Source organism: Halichoerus grypus, chromosome 1 (assembly GCF_964656455.1).
Source record: "Halichoerus grypus chromosome 1, mHalGry1.hap1.1, whole genome shotgun sequence".
NCBI lineage: Eukaryota > Metazoa > Chordata > Mammalia > Carnivora > Phocidae > Halichoerus > Halichoerus grypus.
This window is the reverse complement of record NC_135712.1, coordinates 191,818,677-191,838,657: the sequence shown is the minus strand read 5'-3', so window position 1 is coordinate 191,838,657 and position 19,981 is coordinate 191,818,677. Positions and strand designations below refer to the sequence as shown.

The 19,981-nt window shown below is 39.5% G+C and overlaps 1 protein-coding gene across 1 annotated transcript in view; it reads right to left on the bottom strand.

Annotated features, from left to right (window-relative positions):
• Positions 1-19,981, bottom strand: part of DNAH12 (dynein axonemal heavy chain 12) — a 232,143-nt gene that overhangs the window by 12,678 nt on the left and 199,484 nt on the right. The window contains exons 62-67 of the mRNA XM_078076858.1: positions 8,251-8,401; positions 7,562-7,815; positions 7,223-7,363; positions 4,506-4,643; positions 980-1,213; positions 509-697 (exon numbers count right to left, since the gene is read on the bottom strand). Of these exons, the coding sequence (XP_077932984.1) occupies positions 509-697; positions 980-1,213; positions 4,506-4,643; positions 7,223-7,363; positions 7,562-7,815; positions 8,251-8,401 (1,107 nt within the window). The remainder of the gene's footprint in view (positions 1-508; positions 698-979; positions 1,214-4,505; positions 4,644-7,222; positions 7,364-7,561; positions 7,816-8,250; positions 8,402-19,981) is intronic.

The following is a 19,981-nucleotide window of genomic DNA, read 5'->3' as shown; positions in this document are numbered from 1 at the left end:
GTAAGAAGAAAGAGTATCATTCCACTTTACCTGGTAGGCTAAGTATTTTGGGCTATAGTATGAAGAAAAAAAAAAAAGGTGTAGTTGCTAATCTAGTGCTGATCTTACTTCTTCTGCCCCCTCCCTAAGGCGTAGATTAAAAACCATTCACCCCTTGAACCAGCAAGTTCAGACCATTTTCTCCAGTTTTTAAAAAGTAGATCCATTATCTTTGTCTGGAAATGATAAGAAGTCACATGTTCATTAGCTCACCACAACTGTAGTTACTAAGAACTTACATTGTGCCAGGCATCATGCAGAGCACTTTAAATTCATGACCTCCTAAACGTTCACAAGAACCTTATACTGTTGGTACTATGATCACCACTTTACAGATTGGGGAACTAAGGCTCAGAAAGGCAAAGTTTCTCACTCAAGGTCCTAATGCTGCTAAATGGAGTCTTCAGATTGTCATTTCAGTACCATTTTAATTTACAGGATAAGCAACATATTTTAAACTAAACATTACCTTCTTGAGAATATCTTTGGTGATTTCTAATAGAATCTGGTCAGCACTTCCTGAGGATCCTGTCTGTTTGGAGCCTCCCTGGGTGAGGAGCAAGGACTCAAAGAGGACTTTTGTTTGTTGCAGATCTTTGGAAATATCAACATTTTCGTGTAACCCAAATATCTCAGGATGTTGAGTAAATGGGAGATTCTACCAGAAAACAGATGAAGGAAGCATCATATTTCCACCGGCTACGTTAATTCATAAGGTGTAAAAGCATGCAGACCAAAAAGGGTTAAAAATCAACTACACATTAAGCACCGAGGAATCAAACTCTTCCAATTTTCAGTAATGGCCAGAAACAAAAGATACTGAAAGTTGACTGAAACCATACTACTCGTCTAGCCCTCTACATTACAGGGGAACATTTCATTATTTGCTTTTAGAAAAATCACACTTAAATCTAACCCTATTTTCAGTGACATCAGTTACCTTAATGAATTCAATGTACTCATCGTAGGTGCCTTTGGGAGGTGCAAAATAGTTTCCACTGGGAGAAAACTTGTAATGAGGGTTTTCGATGATTTGTGGGTTATAAAAGTCAGCCAGCATGGTTAAGAGGAGGCGTCTGTCCCAATCGTCTGTCACCCTTCCGCCATAGTTACATTCCCCGGTCAGATAGGAGATAGCTTCAAATGGAACTGTATTATATTCATTTATAAATAACTGAAACAAAGGAAAAATAAAATGAGAAAAACCTTCAAGTTTTTTTTACTTCATTTCCATTTTAAAATGACATTAAATACCTATCTCTCTCTCAATCATCTATCCATCTATATGCACAAAAGTGTGGTTGAGCGAACTATCATCACAACTTACCTTTGGAAGGCTGGGATTGTTAGTGTTTATTTTATTTTACCTTTTTTTTTTTTTTTTTTTTAGAGAGAGAGAATGGGGAGGGGGAACAGAAGGAGAGAGAGAGAATCTTAAGCAGATTCCACGCCCAGCGCAGAGCCCGACGTGGGGCTCGATCTCACGATCCTGAGATCACGACCTGAGTGGAAATCAAGAGTCAGATGCTTACCCAGATGACTGAGCCACCCGGGAGTCCTGTTAGTGTTTATTTTAAATTACTTTGCTTATCTGCATCTTCCAATTTTAGGGCTGGGGAATAAACATGTATTGCTTCTGTAATAAGAAAAACATTTAACAAAAAAAGATGACATTAAAGTTACCAAGGACTTTTCATGTGAATTTGAATAAACCTTGTTTTAGGGCACTGGTTGTTAATTGGGGCAATTTTGTCCCCTGGGGACCTTTGGCAATATCTGGGGACATTTTAGATTGGTGGTTGGCGGTGCTACTGCCATCTAGTGGGCAGAAGGTTAGATGCCGCTAAACAGTGCCCAGGCCAGCTGCCCACAGCAAGAAGCTAGCTGACCCCAAATGCCAATCGCGCCAAGGCTGAGAACCAGGTGCCTGACTTAGGGCACTGTTTGCAATGTGATTAAAACAAAGCAATCCCAAATTTTAGTGCCAAAGCCTGGTTCACACAATATGACACCATTTAAAACAGTAATAAAACTACTATTTGCATTATCTTACATTATTTTACATTATTTTACTTATCTCCTGATAACCCTGTCAAGTAGGAAGCTGAGTCTGGGAAATGTGAAATGATATGAAGGCCTGAATTTATTTCTTCCAGTTCCAGATCCTTTACTTTTTCCCATAGACAGGAATTTTTGGTAGTATATGTATTAGGATGGTATAAAGTTACTGGATGAGAACTTTTCCTGCCCCCGAAACTTACCTAATAGTGCAGGAATTATAACAGAAATGATGCACAGTTAAGAAAAAATATTTCCAAATTATCCAGAGCCAGGTTAAAAGAAGATATCATTCTTTGTTTGAGACTCCCTTGTTTTCGGGAGGAAGAGAAGTGTCAAGAGATATGAGCAGGAGACGGAAGGTCGTCTTTTGTGGTAAAAGAGGAAAGTTTCTCCCTTTCTTATCTCTGGGGGAGGGAAAGGTGTTTAACTGGGTTTCCCCCCTTCCCAAAGCTGAAGGAAGAGACCCCAAGAGAAATTCATGTTAAATTTGTGGCATATGCAAGACACAGAGACTAACAACTCATTCCTTGGTTGTCTACTACTTAGCCGTAAGTTCGCTGGAGGCAAGAGGTAGCCTGCTGGTAGGACCAGGTGAAGACGGTTTAAAGTACCCAGTTCTTGATGATATAAAAGAGGATTTAATCTATGCCTGCCAGCTCCAATGTTGGGGTTAGGAGGGTTGATGACACCAGAGGCTGCAGCCTGGGGCCTGGCCAGAAGAGAACTCTCGGTTGACTGGTTATCTGCAGCAGGAGGATATTAGCAAAATGTTCTCCAAGCTTAGGCTATATCAACTAAATTGTTCTTAAAACAAATGTTTAAAATCAATGGAATTTCGTCATGTAATTTAATTCTATAAGCACCAATTTCATCAGTTGTCCAAGGATTTTCAAATTGACAGGTTTGTTCTAATTAGGGTTTCTGCCTTGCTTACAGGAAAGAAAAAGAGTTGATAAAATATCAAAAGTATCTATAAAAATTATCAGTTATGGTATAAACATGATTAAATATTCATAGCCTTATAAAACCCCACCTGAGTGAAACCTAATAGCACCTAATTGGGCTTTATCAACCCTTCCCATTTCCCTTTATGAGGCCCCATGTCACAAAGGCTCTTGTCACAACAAAGAAGCAGAAATACATTAATACTCTGTGGTTGTCCAGGTGGATTACTATATTTGGTAAAATATGCTAGAAATAATGGGGAAAGTATCGGAGTTGGACAGACTTGAGTTCAAATCCTATCTCAATGGGCAAGCTCACTTCTTAGCTTTGGTTTTCTCAAAAATAGGGATAATACCAACCTTACAGAGTTGCTTCGAATTAATGTAAATAATGTGCCTACTTCGAAGTCTGAGTTAGTAGGAATTTATAGCAGATATTTTTTTTTCCGGGGGGCTGCTGACTATTTAAATGTCTTATTTTATGAGTCTATAGAAACTGGAAAACCCAAACACTCATTTTCCAGCCTCCTTTATAATTACAGCTTAGGCCTGTGAGCTAGACTTTGAACTGGGGTGTAGTGCACAAAAAAGCAGGAATAGCAAAGAATCTTTTTTGATGACATCAGGGGGCCTACAGTAGACCAGAGTCTGTGTGGCAGCTATGTGAGCTGGGGTGTCGAATATTCAACCGGGGTTGAGGATCTGCTCTTACCAAGACATGGTGAGTTCTAGATATGACTCTGGATGCCTTGGCTCTCCAGCCATCTTGGGGATTCTATGATCTACCCAAATATTCTTTCAATAAATTCCTTTTCTACTTAAAGTAGGCAGCCTATTTCTTTTTTAAGATTTTTATTTATTTATTTGTCAGAGAGAGAGAGAGAGAGCACAAGCAGGGGGAGCAGCAGAGGGAGAGGGAGAAGCAGGCTCCTCACTGAGCAAGGAGCCCGATGTGGGACTCGATCCCAGGACCCTGGGATCATGACCTGAGCCGAAGGCAGACGCTTAACGACTGAGCCACCCAGGCATCCCAGCCTATTTCTTTTGACTGATAGAGCTAAACTGTAGCTTTGACTGAGCGGAGGAAGAGAGTATAGTAAGGACCTCTATAAAGCCAACACTTGAGGAGGGCACTGCAGAAAGACAGAAAGAACCAGGGTCCTTGATGACAACACTTGCTCAGTCAACCAACTCCAGAGCCTGTCCTTCCTTTGTACTACTTTTTTATGTGAGATAGTAAGCTTCCTTATGGTTTAAGCCAGTTTCAATCAGGTTTTCCATTACTTACAGCAGAAAAAATCCACAGAGATAGTGCTTCATAAACCACAGTTATAATTTTTACTACTATCCACCTACCTACTAGTGATGTTGGGAGGATTAAGTTTATTTTAAGCAAAGGGAGTTGTCTAGGGCCTGACACACAGTGATCCTCCATCAATGTTAATTTCTTTCTAATTTTACCTGTAGTTGTCGAATACTGATGCGTAAGTCTGATTCATTAAATCCATATGGAATATTCCAACCAAGAGGACCAAATTTCTTTCTCTCTTGTACAAGGGCATGAAAAAAACAAACTCCAAACAGCAACTTCTCCCATGTCTTGAGTATAAAAATTACACAACAAGAAAAAATTCTGATCAGATTTCCATCAGTAAGATCAGGGGAATCAACAATCTTTTTTCATTTTTCATTAGAAGATTCTATGATCATATATTTCTGTCAACTTCTATTTAAAAAAGACATGCTACCTAAAACAATGCATACTATAAAAATTATTATTCTTATGACTTAAAACCTCCAAAGCTAGGCAAATGCAATATTAAACTTTGTTAAAATGCAATAATTCTACCATTTGCCGAAGTATTGGCTACTCATACTTTGGTGTTGTCCATAGATATTTACAACTTCAGTACTTCAAATGTTATCCCATAGATTCACTGGTATATGCTTAAAACTACAGTGTGAGAGCATAATTAATTATTATGATAGGAATAAATCCCAATATATAGTTCCTGATTTTATGACTTTCCATTTGAAGATCATTCTTGAAACCCTTGTTTATTTACTCTGTCCTGGTATCTTCATATGTGTGACTCGTATGTCTGAAGGGATGGGCCTCTCACTGAGTCTGTGTCAGTGCTCTGGAGGATGGCCACCCATCTCTTTGAGGACCGCCCCCCCCCAAGTAAGTTTCAAGTATGCTACCTTGATGGCTTAAATTAAAGCATTTCAAACATAGCTCCAAATACAGTAAAAATCCATCCAACTATCTTCACGTGATATAGAAATTATTTCTATAACATTAAAATGCAAGTACACCATGGCCTTACTGAATAACTATATTCTTGAAATGTTGTATATAAATTAAAGCATATTTTAAATATACTGGGTGAAAGCTGTGGTGAAACATTTAAAAGGGGGAAACCTTTTGGCAATGAGAGCAATAACCTAATTTACATGTATTTTCCACGTATTTTCACCCAATGGGGTTTTCTTAAGGAGATCATAATCCCTCCACATTTTTGCCCTGTGTTTGTGGGCCAACAATGTTCCTGTGGTATCAGAGAAATCTTAGGATTTCTTGCAGGAGCTCAACCCTCGATGGGGACCAGACACTATACCACCTTCCCCATTTTAGTAAGCCCTCTTTTAGCTAAACCACCAAATATCCTACTTTTCTCCCAGAATTTCAAATAAATATATCACATAGAACTAGGGGCACACAGAAGCTATCATTAAGCAGAGAGAAACTAGCTGACTTCCAAAGAATTCAATTCTTTATTTTCATTACCATTCTTTTTCTAGCTCAAATAGGCAAATACGATAAATGGCATGTGCTGGGGTAAGGGCAGGGAATGAATTTCCCTTGGTGCTGATGTTCCCTTCCATGTGAGGAGACCTCAGTGTAACACTTCTAGATTTTCCCCATCCTTGTATTCACTGCAGGGGAAGGGAATAATCTATCTGGTTGATAAATTTGGGAAAAGTTAACCAGATATGCTTTGCTCAGCTTTTCCCTTTCCATCTTAGAAGTGAGCCTTCCTTAGAGAAGAAAGTTTTCCTCTGTTCCTGAGGGTGGATAAATCTGTTTAATTCTTTTTTATTTGACATTTATTTATTTATTTATTTATTTATTTATTTGACAGGGAGATAAAGAGCACAAGTAGGCAGAGAGGCAGGCAGAGGGAGAGGGAGAAGCAGGCTTCCCGCTGAGCAGGGAGCCTGATGCAGGGCTCAATGCCAGGACCCTGGGATCATGACCTGAGCCGAAGGCAGCCACTTAACCAACTGAGCCACCCAGGCGCCCCAAATCTGTTTAATTCTATTCAGTGAAACGAACCCCATTTGTTCACAGATATCAACTATATCTTCCAACCTAGTCTATATCAGTAATTAAAGTTATAATCTGGTTCCCTTATGTTTATACTTTTTCCTGTTTCTTAGTTGGTAAGAATGCCAGCAGGAAAAAGGAGTGCTATTTATTTATTAGGATTCCTAAGTCCCCAGTACCACGTGCGAAACTGTTTCACATGAGCGCACTAAAAGGCATGATTAATATGTCAAAATGGTATTGCTAGAATTTAAGTTCCATGAAGGCAGATTTGGGGGGAGGGGGTCTATTTTATTCTCACTGCTTTATATCTAGTACCTAGGAGAGTACCTAACACACATTTTGTTGAAAGAATGAATACATGAGGGGCGCCTGGGTGGCTCAGTCGTTAAGCATCTGCCTTCAGCTCAAGTCATGATCCTGGGGTCCTGGGATCGAGCCCTGCATCGGGCTCCCTGCTCCTTGGGAAGCCTGCTTCTCCCTCTCCCGCTCCCCCTGCTTGTGTTCCCTCTCTCATTGTGTTTAATAAATAAATAAATAAAATCTTAAAAAAAAAAGAATGAATACATGATATGAAAATAGATTGCTACTCTTGGGTCTTCATCAAACTTGTTAATGGATTTTGGTTTACAAACTAAGACACATTCATTCAGTCAACAGATATCTATTTGAATGTCTACTCTGTGGGAAGCAGAGCACGAACTGCTGGGAAGAAAATGATGAACAATACAGGTACAATATCTGTCTTCTTAGAGAATGCCTAAAGTTTAACATTGTTAAATATTTATAGTCCCAGATTTTCTCACTGTTAGAACACATTTGAAAAGCTCCAGAGGCTGAACATTACCAGTTCCTTTCCCTGGCATCCACCGAAAAACTGAGAATCAGAAATTGGATCAGTGAGATAAGATTGAAGGAGATTTAGCCGAAGACCCGTGGGAGGCTCATTAGTCATTTTCACTCCATTCTGTAGGATGGTTACTGGGAACTAAGACAGAATAAACAGAGCATTACTCAAGATAACCAGCTTGAGTCCTAAACATGCATATACTAGTGGGTTAAAAATAGGTAAAAAAGAGGACTCCAGAAATATTTTTAAGACCTCAAGCATTTAAGGCTTGATTAAGATACACAATGTAAGAGATAACTGAATAAATGTACTGAACTTCATGCAAAATAAACATACTTTCGGAGATGGATAACTTGTGAGCCAAAGCCTAAAGGACGAGTTACAGACTTCAGGGGTAAAATCTTCACATATTTTTTCCAACATGGGCATCCAGGAGACGGCGAGGTGACAATTCTGTAGGCACACCCAAGTTCCTTCTTCTATTGCTGCTTTAATCATTTTTGTTGCAATTGGTCCTTGTCCTTGTCCCAGGGAAATTGCTTGAAATTTATTTCCAGACATAGCTTTATCATTTGCAAATTTCAGCAGGCCTAAGAGAGCACAAAAAAACAGTTTCACTGCTTGCTCTAAAATCACAAAGTATGCCTATGTTTCAGTGTGCAGGTACCTCACTGGAAGATTCTAGTTACTTTTCCTTATACATCTCAGATTTACTAAGTGAGCTTCAATCATATAAGAAATGGCCATTGATGGGGTGCCTGGGTGGCTCAGTTGGTTAAGCGTCTGCCTTTGGCTCAAGTCATATCGCAGGGTCCTGGGATTGAGCCCTGTGTCGGGCTCCCTGCTCAGCTGAGAGCCTGCTTCTCCCTCTCCTCCCCACTCATGCTCTCTCTTGCTATCTCTGTCTCTTTCTCTCAAATAAATAAATAAAAAAAAAAAATCTTAAAAAAATAAAAAAAAGAAGTGGCCATTGAGCAAGACGGTTTATTTATAGGTTCTTCAAAGTGTTCAGTAGGCAGACTTACTAGCCATGGGATCTGCTCCCGGAGACAGCACAAAAATTAAAGGGATGGTACAGTTTGAGTCCAAGTAACTCTTTGTCAAATCAAATGGTGGAGGCTCCACAAACTTTTTCCCTAGTTTGTCAGTTACATAATTTGTTATAGCTGGAGTTATCTGTTAAAGAGAGAAACAATATGCCCTTTAGAGTAATTTTCATTTCACATAACAATTGTGATGATTATTGAAAACCGACAAAGAGTACAATTTGAGTCTAATGGTCAAGAAAAGCATGCAGCATATCATAGACAAAGTATGAATTTCTCTAATATGTAAGAAGTGTGTATAAATTGAAAGGACCAGACTAACAATCCAAAAGAAAAAAGGGCAGAGACAATGAACAGTTTACGGGAAATGATTCATGGAATCCATTTATAAAAATGGATCTTAAACATATGAAAAGATGCTCAAACTCATTCAGTATAGCAGAGACTGCAAACTGTCTCCCTGTTTGTCTCCTTTTGGTGATACAACCCCAAGTTTTCCCAACTTTTCTTGTACTTAGATGTGGCTGCATGACCAAGTTTTGGCCCAGAGAGATGCAAGTAGAAGTTATACATGGTGCTTTCAGAAGGTATTTTTATAAGGAAGCTGTTTGCCTTCATTACTCTCTTTTGCTCTCCAACAGATGCGGTATTCATGAGCCAGCTTCAATCTCACTGAGGAGGACCACACTCTAGGGGACTTTCCTAGCATGAGAGAAAAAACTTGAAAGTCTGGATGATCTCAAAAGCAGAGCTGCCCCGCCAGTCCTCAAGCACTTGCCCTGGGCTCTTAGGCGAGAGATTCACTTCTTTTTACTTAGGCTACTGTATTTTAGGTCTCTTTGTTACAGCAGTTAGTCTTACCCTAATACTCATAATTTTAAAAAATACAAATGATAACTATACTTAGATACCATTTTTCACCTGTCAGATTGTTAGGTAAAGGGACAAGGATAGTGTCTGTTTATTGACCCCTAGAGGGTTTCCTTCACAGCACGCTGAAACCTGTTATCTCAAAAGCCCATTGGCACCAAACTCAAACTTTTGCACATTCAATTTTTGTAAACACAGCCCAAATAAGCAGATGTTTAGCCACTGACAGCCTGCCTACTTTGCACCCAACACCTGCTAGCTATAGATAGGTCCCAGGACATAAAGACCCCGAGCAAGTGCAGGCCTTCAGAGCTCCAATCCAGCAACTCCAAACCGTAGTGCTGCTGAGAAACATCCCCAAGACACAACATAAGCCTCTTCTCCCTTCTTCCTTGCCCTCCTCCCCTTTAGAGTTGTGGGACCCTCAACCCCCAAAAACCAGTGTCTGGAGAGATTCCTGCTGTGAGGGACTTCTCTCTCTCCAACATGCAAACTTGTTAAAGCATCATCCAGTGTAGCTCTTGTGTGCCTACTACCACCTCATGTCCATGTCTGCCCCCACCCTCATCGGTCCCCAAATTCCTCAAACACCCTCAACAGATTACCAAAGATCCAAAAGTTTGGCAACATTCTATGTGGAAAAAACTATGGGTTAAACAGATATTCTCCTACACTGCTGTGGAAAAGTCATCTAGTGTAACTTTCATGGATTTGGCAGTATCTATCAAAATTACAAATGGGCAAATCCACTGACTCAGCAGTTTTATTCCCAGGACTTTATTCTGAGAGATAGTTGCACATGTGAGAAATGTCTTTTGAATAAGGTTATTTATTGCAACATTTTTATAGTAGATAATATATACATATTGTAAAGGTCCATCAATAGGAAATGGTTAAAGAAATTATGGCATACTAATAAAAGACCATTTGAATAAAAAAAAAAAGAAATTATGGCATACTCTTATAATGAAATACCATGCAATTGTAAAAAAAGAATGAGAAAGCTCTTTATAAATTGATAGGGGAAAAAACAACATGCAAAACAGTGGATGCAACCATTTGTGTTAAAAATAAATGGAAAAAGAATTAATGCGTATGCATATTTATATGTGCATAAAAGGGTAACAAGAAGCAGATAACATGAGTTGCCTGAGGGAAAGGATGCTGAGAGCCTGGGAGATGCAGATTGGAGGTCCACTTTTCTCCGTATTCATGTATACAAAACAGTTCTGAACCACAGGAATATGTTACTTCTTTATAAATTACATTAAAATTAATTTGAAGCAAAAGAATGATACTCATCAACATTAGCTGCAGAAAATAAGTACGAAGAGGTACTCAATATCACCTTCTAGATGCTAAACAACTTTCTAAAGCGAAGCTTTAGGAATTTGGTGGAGGGAGGAGAGATCATCACAGGCTTCTGCAGTCCTGGTAGAGATGGGTCTGCAGTGTGTGGACTAGAAGAGAAGGAAGGATGGAGTCTTCTGTAGGAGAAATTTTGTGTAGTTGTGAGCAATTCTGTAGGTTTAAGCAGTGAAAATTTCCAGAAGTTTCAAGAAGATAAGAATGGAATTGCAGAAAAGAGGTATGATTAGCCAAGTAACAAGCCTGCCAAGCCATACTTCTGTCATTATTCTATAGGTATTGAAAGGCCACTGAAGGGTTTTCAAAAAAGGAGCTCACCATGATATAACAGACTTTATTTCTCTCTTTAATAATTTCCCATGAGCAATGATGAAATCTTTTTTTTTTTTAACCATTAACACCATGTATAGTTTGTATCTAGCATAGATCTTCGATGTCAATTTTAGGGAAGGGGAGATACTGAGGACACAGAGACCTTGCCCCCTTTACTCTATGCACAGAGCAGGGCAATGTTCCCTGACATGATGTAACTGCAATCAAGTATGATAATTTTCTATAGAAAAAGTACCTTGTTCCAGTAATTTAATATAAGAAAAATTTATAAGACTTTTCTGTAAGATTTTGATCCTTCACGTAAGATACTCTAGAGAAGAAATTATGGAAACTTGAACAGACCTGGAGATAAGTTTTGTGATGGTTAATTTTAGGTGTCAGCTTTGCTAGAACAGAGTACCCAGATATTTGGTCAAATACTAATCTGGATGTTGCTAGGAAGATATTTTAAAGATGAGATTAACGTTTAAATCAGTAGACGTTAAGTGCATTACTCTCCATAATGTGAGTGGCCTCATTCAATCAGTTGAAGGCCTTAAGAGAAAAAAAAGACAGAACTCCACTGAGGAAGAGGGAATTTTGCCAGCACACTGACTTTGGACTTGACCTGCAATATGGCCTCTTCCCTGGGTCTCCAGCCTGCAGATTTTGGACTTGCCAGCCTCCACAATCATGTGAGCCAATTCCTGTAAATCTCTATCTGTCTTACCTATCCTATTCATTCTGTTTCTCTGGAGAATTCTGACAAACACAGGCTTTAGTTGAACTTAGTTTAATTCAATTCAACTCAATTCACAGACATTTACTGAGATGTCCTACTATCTTCCAGGCACTGCTTTAAGTCCTGGAGATATTGAGCAAAATAAGACATGGGTTCTGACCTCCAGAAGCTCAGAGTGTAGTGGGAGATGCTAACAAACAAGCAGACAATTATTGCATATTCCAGTGTGGTAAGTGCTGTAATGTTTAAGCACAGGCTCCCAAGCATGGCAGACTAGGCAATAACTGCATACTTGGCATTGAAACAACATTTCCATTGGCCATCAGGGAGCCATTCTGTGGAGTGCAAATTAGGCAAGTGTTTCCCAGATGCAGAGCTAATCATTCCTAAGTTTACAATGAACAAGGGAGGCTACTGGTGATAAAATAATGAATACAGCATTGTTCTGGCTTTAAAGTGACTTACTGTCTAGTGAAAAGAACCTATATATACACACAACTGTCAGGTAGGAAAGAATGAGGTAAGTTTTAACAATGCACGAAGGTCTTGGAGAGTTAAGAAGAAGTACTCAGGAGTCTAATAATTATGTAAACCTCTGTTTGAATCTACTCAGAGGCTAAGTGAAGCATTAGATGATGCTCCTTGTGATGCTTTACTAAAAGCATAAAAGTTAAAAACAGAAAAAGAAAAAAGGAAGGAAGAAATGACCATTGCAATTACTTTCACCACTTTCATTTTATACATGGAGCTCAGAAAGATGAAGTTACTTTCTCAAAGTTTAAACTACATGTATGAACATAGTTTTTGGTTTTGTTTAAAATTTTTTCTTTTGGGTAACTGGGTATTGGGCATTAGGAAGGCACGTGATGTGATGAGCACTGGGTGTTATATGCAACTAATGAATCATTGAACACTACATCAAAAACTATGTTGGCTAATTGACATTAAATAAAAAAATATAATTGGAAATTCATCTCCTAATGAGATGAAGCAGGATCTAACTTGTCATATGCATTTAATGAAAGAGAAAGGTATATTCAGGTGAAAATTAATCAGCCCAGAAACTAGAATAATATTATTCTTGTTAATAGGAGGTTAAAAGATTAAATATTTATTATGGTAAAATAAAATAAGCATTAGCTATCAAAAAAAAATTTTTTTTCTTTTGTAACACCATAATCACCTTTCTTGAATGTGTGAAAATCAGTATCAGCCTGTTTATTTCACCTATAGAAAGATTTTTGTGTCTGTTGGCCATCTGTATGTCTTCTTTGGAAAAATGACTATTCATGTCTTCTGTCTACTTTTTAACTGGATTATTTGTTTTTTGGGTGTTGAGTTTTATTTTATTATTTAAGATTTTATTTATTTATTTGAGAGAGAGAGACAGAGAGTGACAGAGATAGCAAAAGAGAGCACAAGTGGGGAGGAGAAGGAGAAGCAGGCTCCTGCTGAGCAGAGAGCCTGATGTGGGGCTGGATCCCAGGACCCTAGGATAATGATCCAAACCGAAGGCAGACACTTAACCAACTGAGCCACCCAGGCACCCCAAGAGTGTTGATTTTATAAGTTCACTCTGGAAAATAGTATGGAGGTTCCTCAAAAAGTTAAAAATAGAACTACCCTATGATCCAGCAATGGCACTCCTAGGTATTTACCCAAAGGATACAAAATACTGATTCGAAGGAATACATGCACGTCAATGTTTATAGCAGCATTATCAACAATAGCCAAATTATGGAAAGAGCCCAAATGTCCATCATCTAATGAATGGATAAAGAAGATGTAGTATGTATATACAATGGAATATTAGTCAGCCATAAAAAAGAATGAAATCTTGCCATTTGCAATGACATGGATGGTGCTGGAGAATATTATGCTATGGGAAATAAGTCAGTCAGAGAAAGACAAATACCTTATGATTTTGCTCATATGTGGAATTTAAGAAACAAGACAGATGAACACGGGGAGGGTGGGGGGGAAAGAGACGCAAACCAGGAAACAGACTCTTAACTACAGAGAACAAACTGAGGGTTACTGGAGGGGAGGTGGGTGGGGGAATGGGTTAAATAGGTGATAGGGATTAAGGAGGGCACTTGTGATGAGCACTGGGTGTAGTATGTAAGTGTGAATCACTAAATTCTACACCTGAAACTAATATTATACTGTATGTTAACTAACTGGAATTTAAATAAAAACTTGGAAGACAAAAAAGAAGGATTTTTGTGCATGTTTAAACTAATAAAATTGTGACATGTATAAGATTTTCTACCATCTTTTACTTCCAGCCAATATGGACCCTTCTGCTAACAGGGCCCAGATTTACACTCTCACATAAACAACTAAAAATGGACAAAATTTAAAAAGCAACCATTTTCAAACACTGGGCAATTCAGACAACAGGTAGTACCAGATTTTGATCTCTATGAATGAGGAAACTCACAAGGTGAGATCTATTATCCCTTTAGCTTTCTTCTGGGAGGTACATTTCAGCCTGTGGAATAGGAAAAGTGATTGAAAACAGAGCAACACAGTGTTGCGGACTTAGGAAGACAGAAATCAGAGTTCAAGGAGGGAGGCCACTAGAAGTTGCAGAGTTCAAATTAGAAGGGAACTACCCAGAAAAAATAAAGAAACCTGCATAACAGTACCCTTGAATCTTCGCTGAATACAAAGGTGTGCATGCATAGACTAAGCAAAGAGTGACTGGAGAGTTCTGAACTGGGGATCTACAGAGCTACCAGAGTTCATGCCAGGCTAGGAATTATTCAAGTTCCCAATAGCCACAGTGGAGAGCCCTTGGTGATCACTTGGGGCATTCAGTAAAGTTCCCAGAAAGGTCACACTTCAGTAGTGGAGCTAAACTATCTATTGAGTAAAGGCTGTTCTACATTTGTGCTAACAAATATTAAAATAATCTTTGAAAGGAACAATCTGAAATTATGTAACTATGTAGCCAAAGGGATTGGTAACCTTTTTCTACAGAGGGCTAGATAGTAAAAACTTTAGGTGTTGTGGGCCACATACAATTTCTGCTGCATATTTTTTTCCTTCTTTTTAAAAACAATTCTTTAAAATATAAACACCATCATCATCTCCCATGGGCTGGACAAAAACAAGTCATGGGCTGGATTTGGCCCACAAGTGTTGTTTGCTGACCCTTGAACTAGCAGAATAAAACTCAACAACCTTTAAAGGAACATAACAAAATCAAATTATCAACAACGTCTGGCACCCAATCAAACATTACTGGGCAGGCCAAAAAGCAAGAAAATATAATCTATAACCAAGAGTAAAATCAGTCAATAGAAACAGATCCAGAAATGATGGAATTAGGAGTCAAAGTTTAAAAACAGTTGTTATAACTGTGTTCAAGTATTTAAAGGAAATATGAACAGAATGAATAAAGAAATATAACATATAAAAAAGAACAAAATGAACTGTTTTAAGAAAGATTTTATTTATTTATTCGACAGAGAGAGAGAGAGAGCACAAGTAGGTGGAGCGGCAGGCAGAGGGAGAGGGAGAAGCAGGCTCCCTGTTGAGCAGGGAGCCCAATGTGGGACTCGATCCGAGGACCCTGGGATCATGACCTGAACTGAAGACAGACACTTAACCAACTGAGCCACCCAGGTGCCCCCCAAGTGAACTTTCTAATAGTGAAATATATAATAGCTGAAACAAGAAAATTCTTTTTCTTTTTTTTTTTTTTAAGATTTTTAAATTTATTTGTGAGAGAGGGAGAGTGAGCCTGAGTGTGTACAAACAGGGGCGAAAGGCAGAGGGAGAGGGAGAGAAAGAATCTCAAGCAGACTCCACACTGAATGAGGTGTCCAAAGCGGGGCTCAATCCCATGACCCTGAGACCATGACCTCAGCCAAAACCACGAGTTAGACGCTTAACTGACTGAGCCACCCAGGAGCCCCTGAAAAAAAAAATTAATTGGATAGGAAAAATAGCAGATTAGACACTATAAAAGAAGAAATCAGTAAACTTAAGGATAGCAATAGAAACTATACAAACTGAAGCACAGTGATACAAAAGATTTAAAAATAATTAACAGAGCAATCATCTATGGTATAATACCAAGCAGTCTAATGTATATTTATTTGGACTCATAGGGTGGAGTGGCAGAAAATATTTGAAGAAGGGGTGCCTATGTGGCTCTGTTGATTAAGTCTCAGATTCTTGGGTCTGGCTCAGGTCATGATCTCAAGGTCATGAGATCGAGCCCTGCATCATGGAGTCTGCTTGAGACTCGCCCTCTCCAGCTGCCCCTCCCCAACTCAAATAAATAAATAAAATCTTATAAAAAAAGTATCTGAAGAAATAATGGCCAAAATTTTTCTCAAGTTGAGGAGAACTATAAACCTACAAATCCAAGGAGCTCAATGAACCTGTTTGAGTATCTAGAATGAGGGTCAAAGAACCAAATAACAGTAACTTTAAACCTAAAACAACTTATTTTTTAAAAAAATTTGAGTATAGGGGCAGAGCAAGATGGTGGAGGAGTAGGAGACCTGGATTTCATCTGGTCCCAGGAACTCAGCTGGATAGGGATCAAACCATTCTGAACACCTACAAACTCAACAGGAGATCAAAGAAAAGAATAGCAACAACAGAAAAGCGACCACTTTCTGGAAGGTAGGACGTGCAGAGCAGTGAATCTGAGGCGATATTCAGGAGGATAGACGGCGGGGGAGGGGCCTCCATCGGCCGCTTTTGGCAAGTGATAGAGCCGCGGAGCACAAAATTGGAACTTTTAGAAGTCTGCTCCGCTGAGGGACGTCACTCTGGTGGCGAAGTGGGGGGCGGAACCCTCGTGGGACAGTGTGGTCTCAGGACCCTCGGGGTCACAGAAAGACCGGGGGTGCCTGAGTGTGGCAGAGCTCCCAGGGATCGGAGCAGGGAAGCCGGCTGCAGAGACAGAGCCCAGGCGCGGGCTCTCAGCTCGGGGTTGCCATAAACCGTGATCCGCGGCACAGTCGGGCCACTGCTCCTCCAGCAGGGACCCAACAAGCGGCAGATCCGGGGAGACTCACCTTCCCCCAGGAGGAGAGGTGCGGGAGCGCACCGCAGGGATCTGCTGGGTTTGGAGACTCTACACAGGGTCAGGTGCCAGAGATAGAAATGCTCGGTCACAGGCCGGGTGAGCACGGAGTGCGGCCGGAGACCGGGGAGACGGGAGTGACTGACGGTTTTTCTCTGAGGGCTCACTGAGGAGTGGGGCCCCAAGTTCTCGGCTCCTCCAGGCGGAGACTGGGAGGCTGCCATTTACACTCTCCGCCTCCAAAGCTGTATGGAAAGCTTGCAGGGAACAAAAGCTCCGGAGAGCAAAACCGGAGCAGATTACTTAGCCCTCACCGGCAAGGGCGGGGCAATTCCGCCTCCGGCAAAGACATTTGGGAACCACAGCAACAGGCCCCTCCCCCAGAAGATCAGCGAGAACAGCCAGCCAAGACCGAGTTTACCGATCAATGAGAACGGCAGAACTCCAGCGCTAGGGGAATGCTGCACATAGAATTCATGGCTTTTTTACCATGATTCTGTAGTCTTTCAAAGTTAATTTTTTTTTTAACTGTCTTTTTTTTTTTTTGAATTTTTCTTTTTCCCTTTTTCAACCAACATCTTATCAATCCCTTTTTTAAAAAAACATTTTTATTTTTCATTTTTAGAGTCATATTCTATCCCTTCATAGTAGTTACCCGTATTTTTGGCATATATATATAAGTTGTTCTCTCTTTAAAATTTTGAGATAGTTTCTTCTAACAGATCAAAATATACCCTAACTCTCTAGTGTATGGTTTTTTTCTACTCCCCTGCCTGATCACATTCTCTCTTTTTTCTTTTTTTTTTAAATCCTCTTCTTTCTTTTCTCAAACAACTTCTTATCAATTCCTTTTATAGAATTTTTTATAATTTCCATCTTTACAGTCATATTCCATCCCTTCATCATATCAACCCTTATTTTTGTACATATATAAGTTTTTCTTTCTTTAAAATTTTGGGAGGCACTTTCTTCTAACAGACCAAAATACACCCAAAATCTATGTGTGTGGCACTGATCTATATACCAGCCTGATCATATTTGATCATATTCTGGTTTTTTTTTGTTTTGTTCTGTTTTTGTTTGTTTTTATCTTTATCTTTTTTTTTTTTTTCCCCTTTTTTCTCTCTTTCCCTTTCTTTTCCCACTGCTTCAGGTCTTTTCTGATTTGTTTAGAGTATATTTTCTGGGGACGTTGTTACCCTGTTAGCATTTTGTTCTCTCATTAATCTATCCTCCTCTGGACAAAATGACAAGATGGAAAAAATCACCTCAACAAAAAGAACAAGAGGTAGTACCGACTGCCAGGGACCTACTCAATACGGACATTAGTACGATGTCAGCTCTAGAGTTCAGAATCATCACTTTAAAGATACTAGCTGGGCTTGAAAAAAGCATGGAAGTTATTAGAGAAACCCTTTCTGGAGAAGTAAAAGAACTAAAATCTAACCAAGTCGAAATCAAAAAGGCTATTAATGAGGTGCAATCAAATATGGGGGCGCTAACTGCTAGGATAAATGAGGCAGAAGACAGAATCAGTGATATAGAAGACCAAAAGATGGAAAATAAAGAAGCTGAGAAAAAGAGAGATAAACAACTACTGGATCACGAGGGCAAAATTCGAGAGATAAGCGATACCATAAGACGAAACAACATTAGAATAATTGGGATCACAGAAGAAGAAGAAAGAGAGAGAGGGGCAGAAGGTATAATGGAGCAAATTATAGCAGAGAACTTCCCTAATTTGGGGAAGGAAACAGGCATCAAAATCCAGGAAGCACAGAGAACCCCTCTCAAAATCAATAAAAATAGGTCAACACCCCGACATCTAATAGTAAAACTTACGAGTCTCAGAGATAAAGAGAAAATCCTGAAAGCAGCTTGGGAGAAGAGAGATGTAACCTACAATGGTAGAAACATTAGACTGGCAACAGACCTATCCACAGAGACCTGGCAGGCCAGAAAGGACTGGCATGATATATTCAGAGCACTAAATGAGAAAAATATGCAGCCAAGAATCTATATCCAGCTAGGCTGTCATTGAAAATAGAAGGAGAGATAAAAACCTTCCAGGACAGGGGCGCCTGGGTGGCTCAGTCGTTAAGCGTCTGCCTTCGGCTCAGGTCATGATCCCAGGGTTCTGGGATCGAGCCCCGCATCGGGCTCCCTGCTCTGCGGGAAGCCTGCTTCTCCCTCTCCCATTCCCCCTGCTTGTATTCCCTCTCTCGCTGTGTCTCTCTCTGTCAAATAAATAAATAAAATCTTTAAAAAAAAAAAAAAAAAGCTTCCAGGACAAACAAAAACTAAAGGAATTTGCAAACACGAAACCAGCCCTACAAGAAATCTGGAAAGGGGTCCTCTGAGCAAAGAGAGAGCCTAAAAGCAACATAGACCAGAAAGGAACACAGACAATATACAGTAACAGTCACCTTACAGGCAATACAATGGCACTAAATTCCTATCTTTCAATAGTTACCCTGAAGGTAAATGGGCTAAATGCCCCAATCAAAAGACACAGGGTATCAGATTGGATTAAAAAACAAGACCCATCGATATGCTGTCTGCAAGAGACTCATTTTAGACCCAAAGACAACCCCAGATTGAAAGTGAGGGGGTGGAAAACCATTTACCATGCTAATGGACACCAAAAGAAAGCTGGTGTGGCAATCCTTATATCAGACAAATTAGATTTTAAAGCAAAGACTGTAATAAGAGATGAGGAAGGACACTATATCCTACTTAAAGGGTCTATCCAACAAGAAGATCTAACAATTGTAAATATCTATGCCCCTAACATGGGAGCAGCCAATTATATAAGGCAATTAATAACAAAAGCAAAGAAACACATTGCCAACAATACAATAATAGTGGGGGACTTTAACACCCCCCTCACTGAAATGGACAGGTCATCTAAGCAAAAGATCAACAAGGAAATAAAGACTTTAAATGACACACTGGACCAAATGGACTTCACAGATGTATTCAGAACATTCCATCCCAAAGCAACGGAATACACATTCTTCTCTAGTGCCCATGGAACATTCTCCAGAATCGATCACATCCTAGGTCACAAATCAGGTCTCAACCGGTACCAAAAGATTGGGATCATTCCCTGCATATTTTCAGACCACAATGCTTTGAAACTAGAACTCAATCACAAGAGGAAAGTCAGAAAGAACTCAAATACATGGAGGCTAAAGAGCATCCTACTAAAGAACAAATGGGTCAACCAGGAAATTAAAGAAGAATTTAAAAAATTCATGGAAACCAATGAAAATGAAAACACAACTGTTCAAAAATCTTTGGGATGCAGCAAAGGCGGTCCTAAGAGGAAAGTATATAGCAATACAAGCCTTTCTCAATAAACAAGA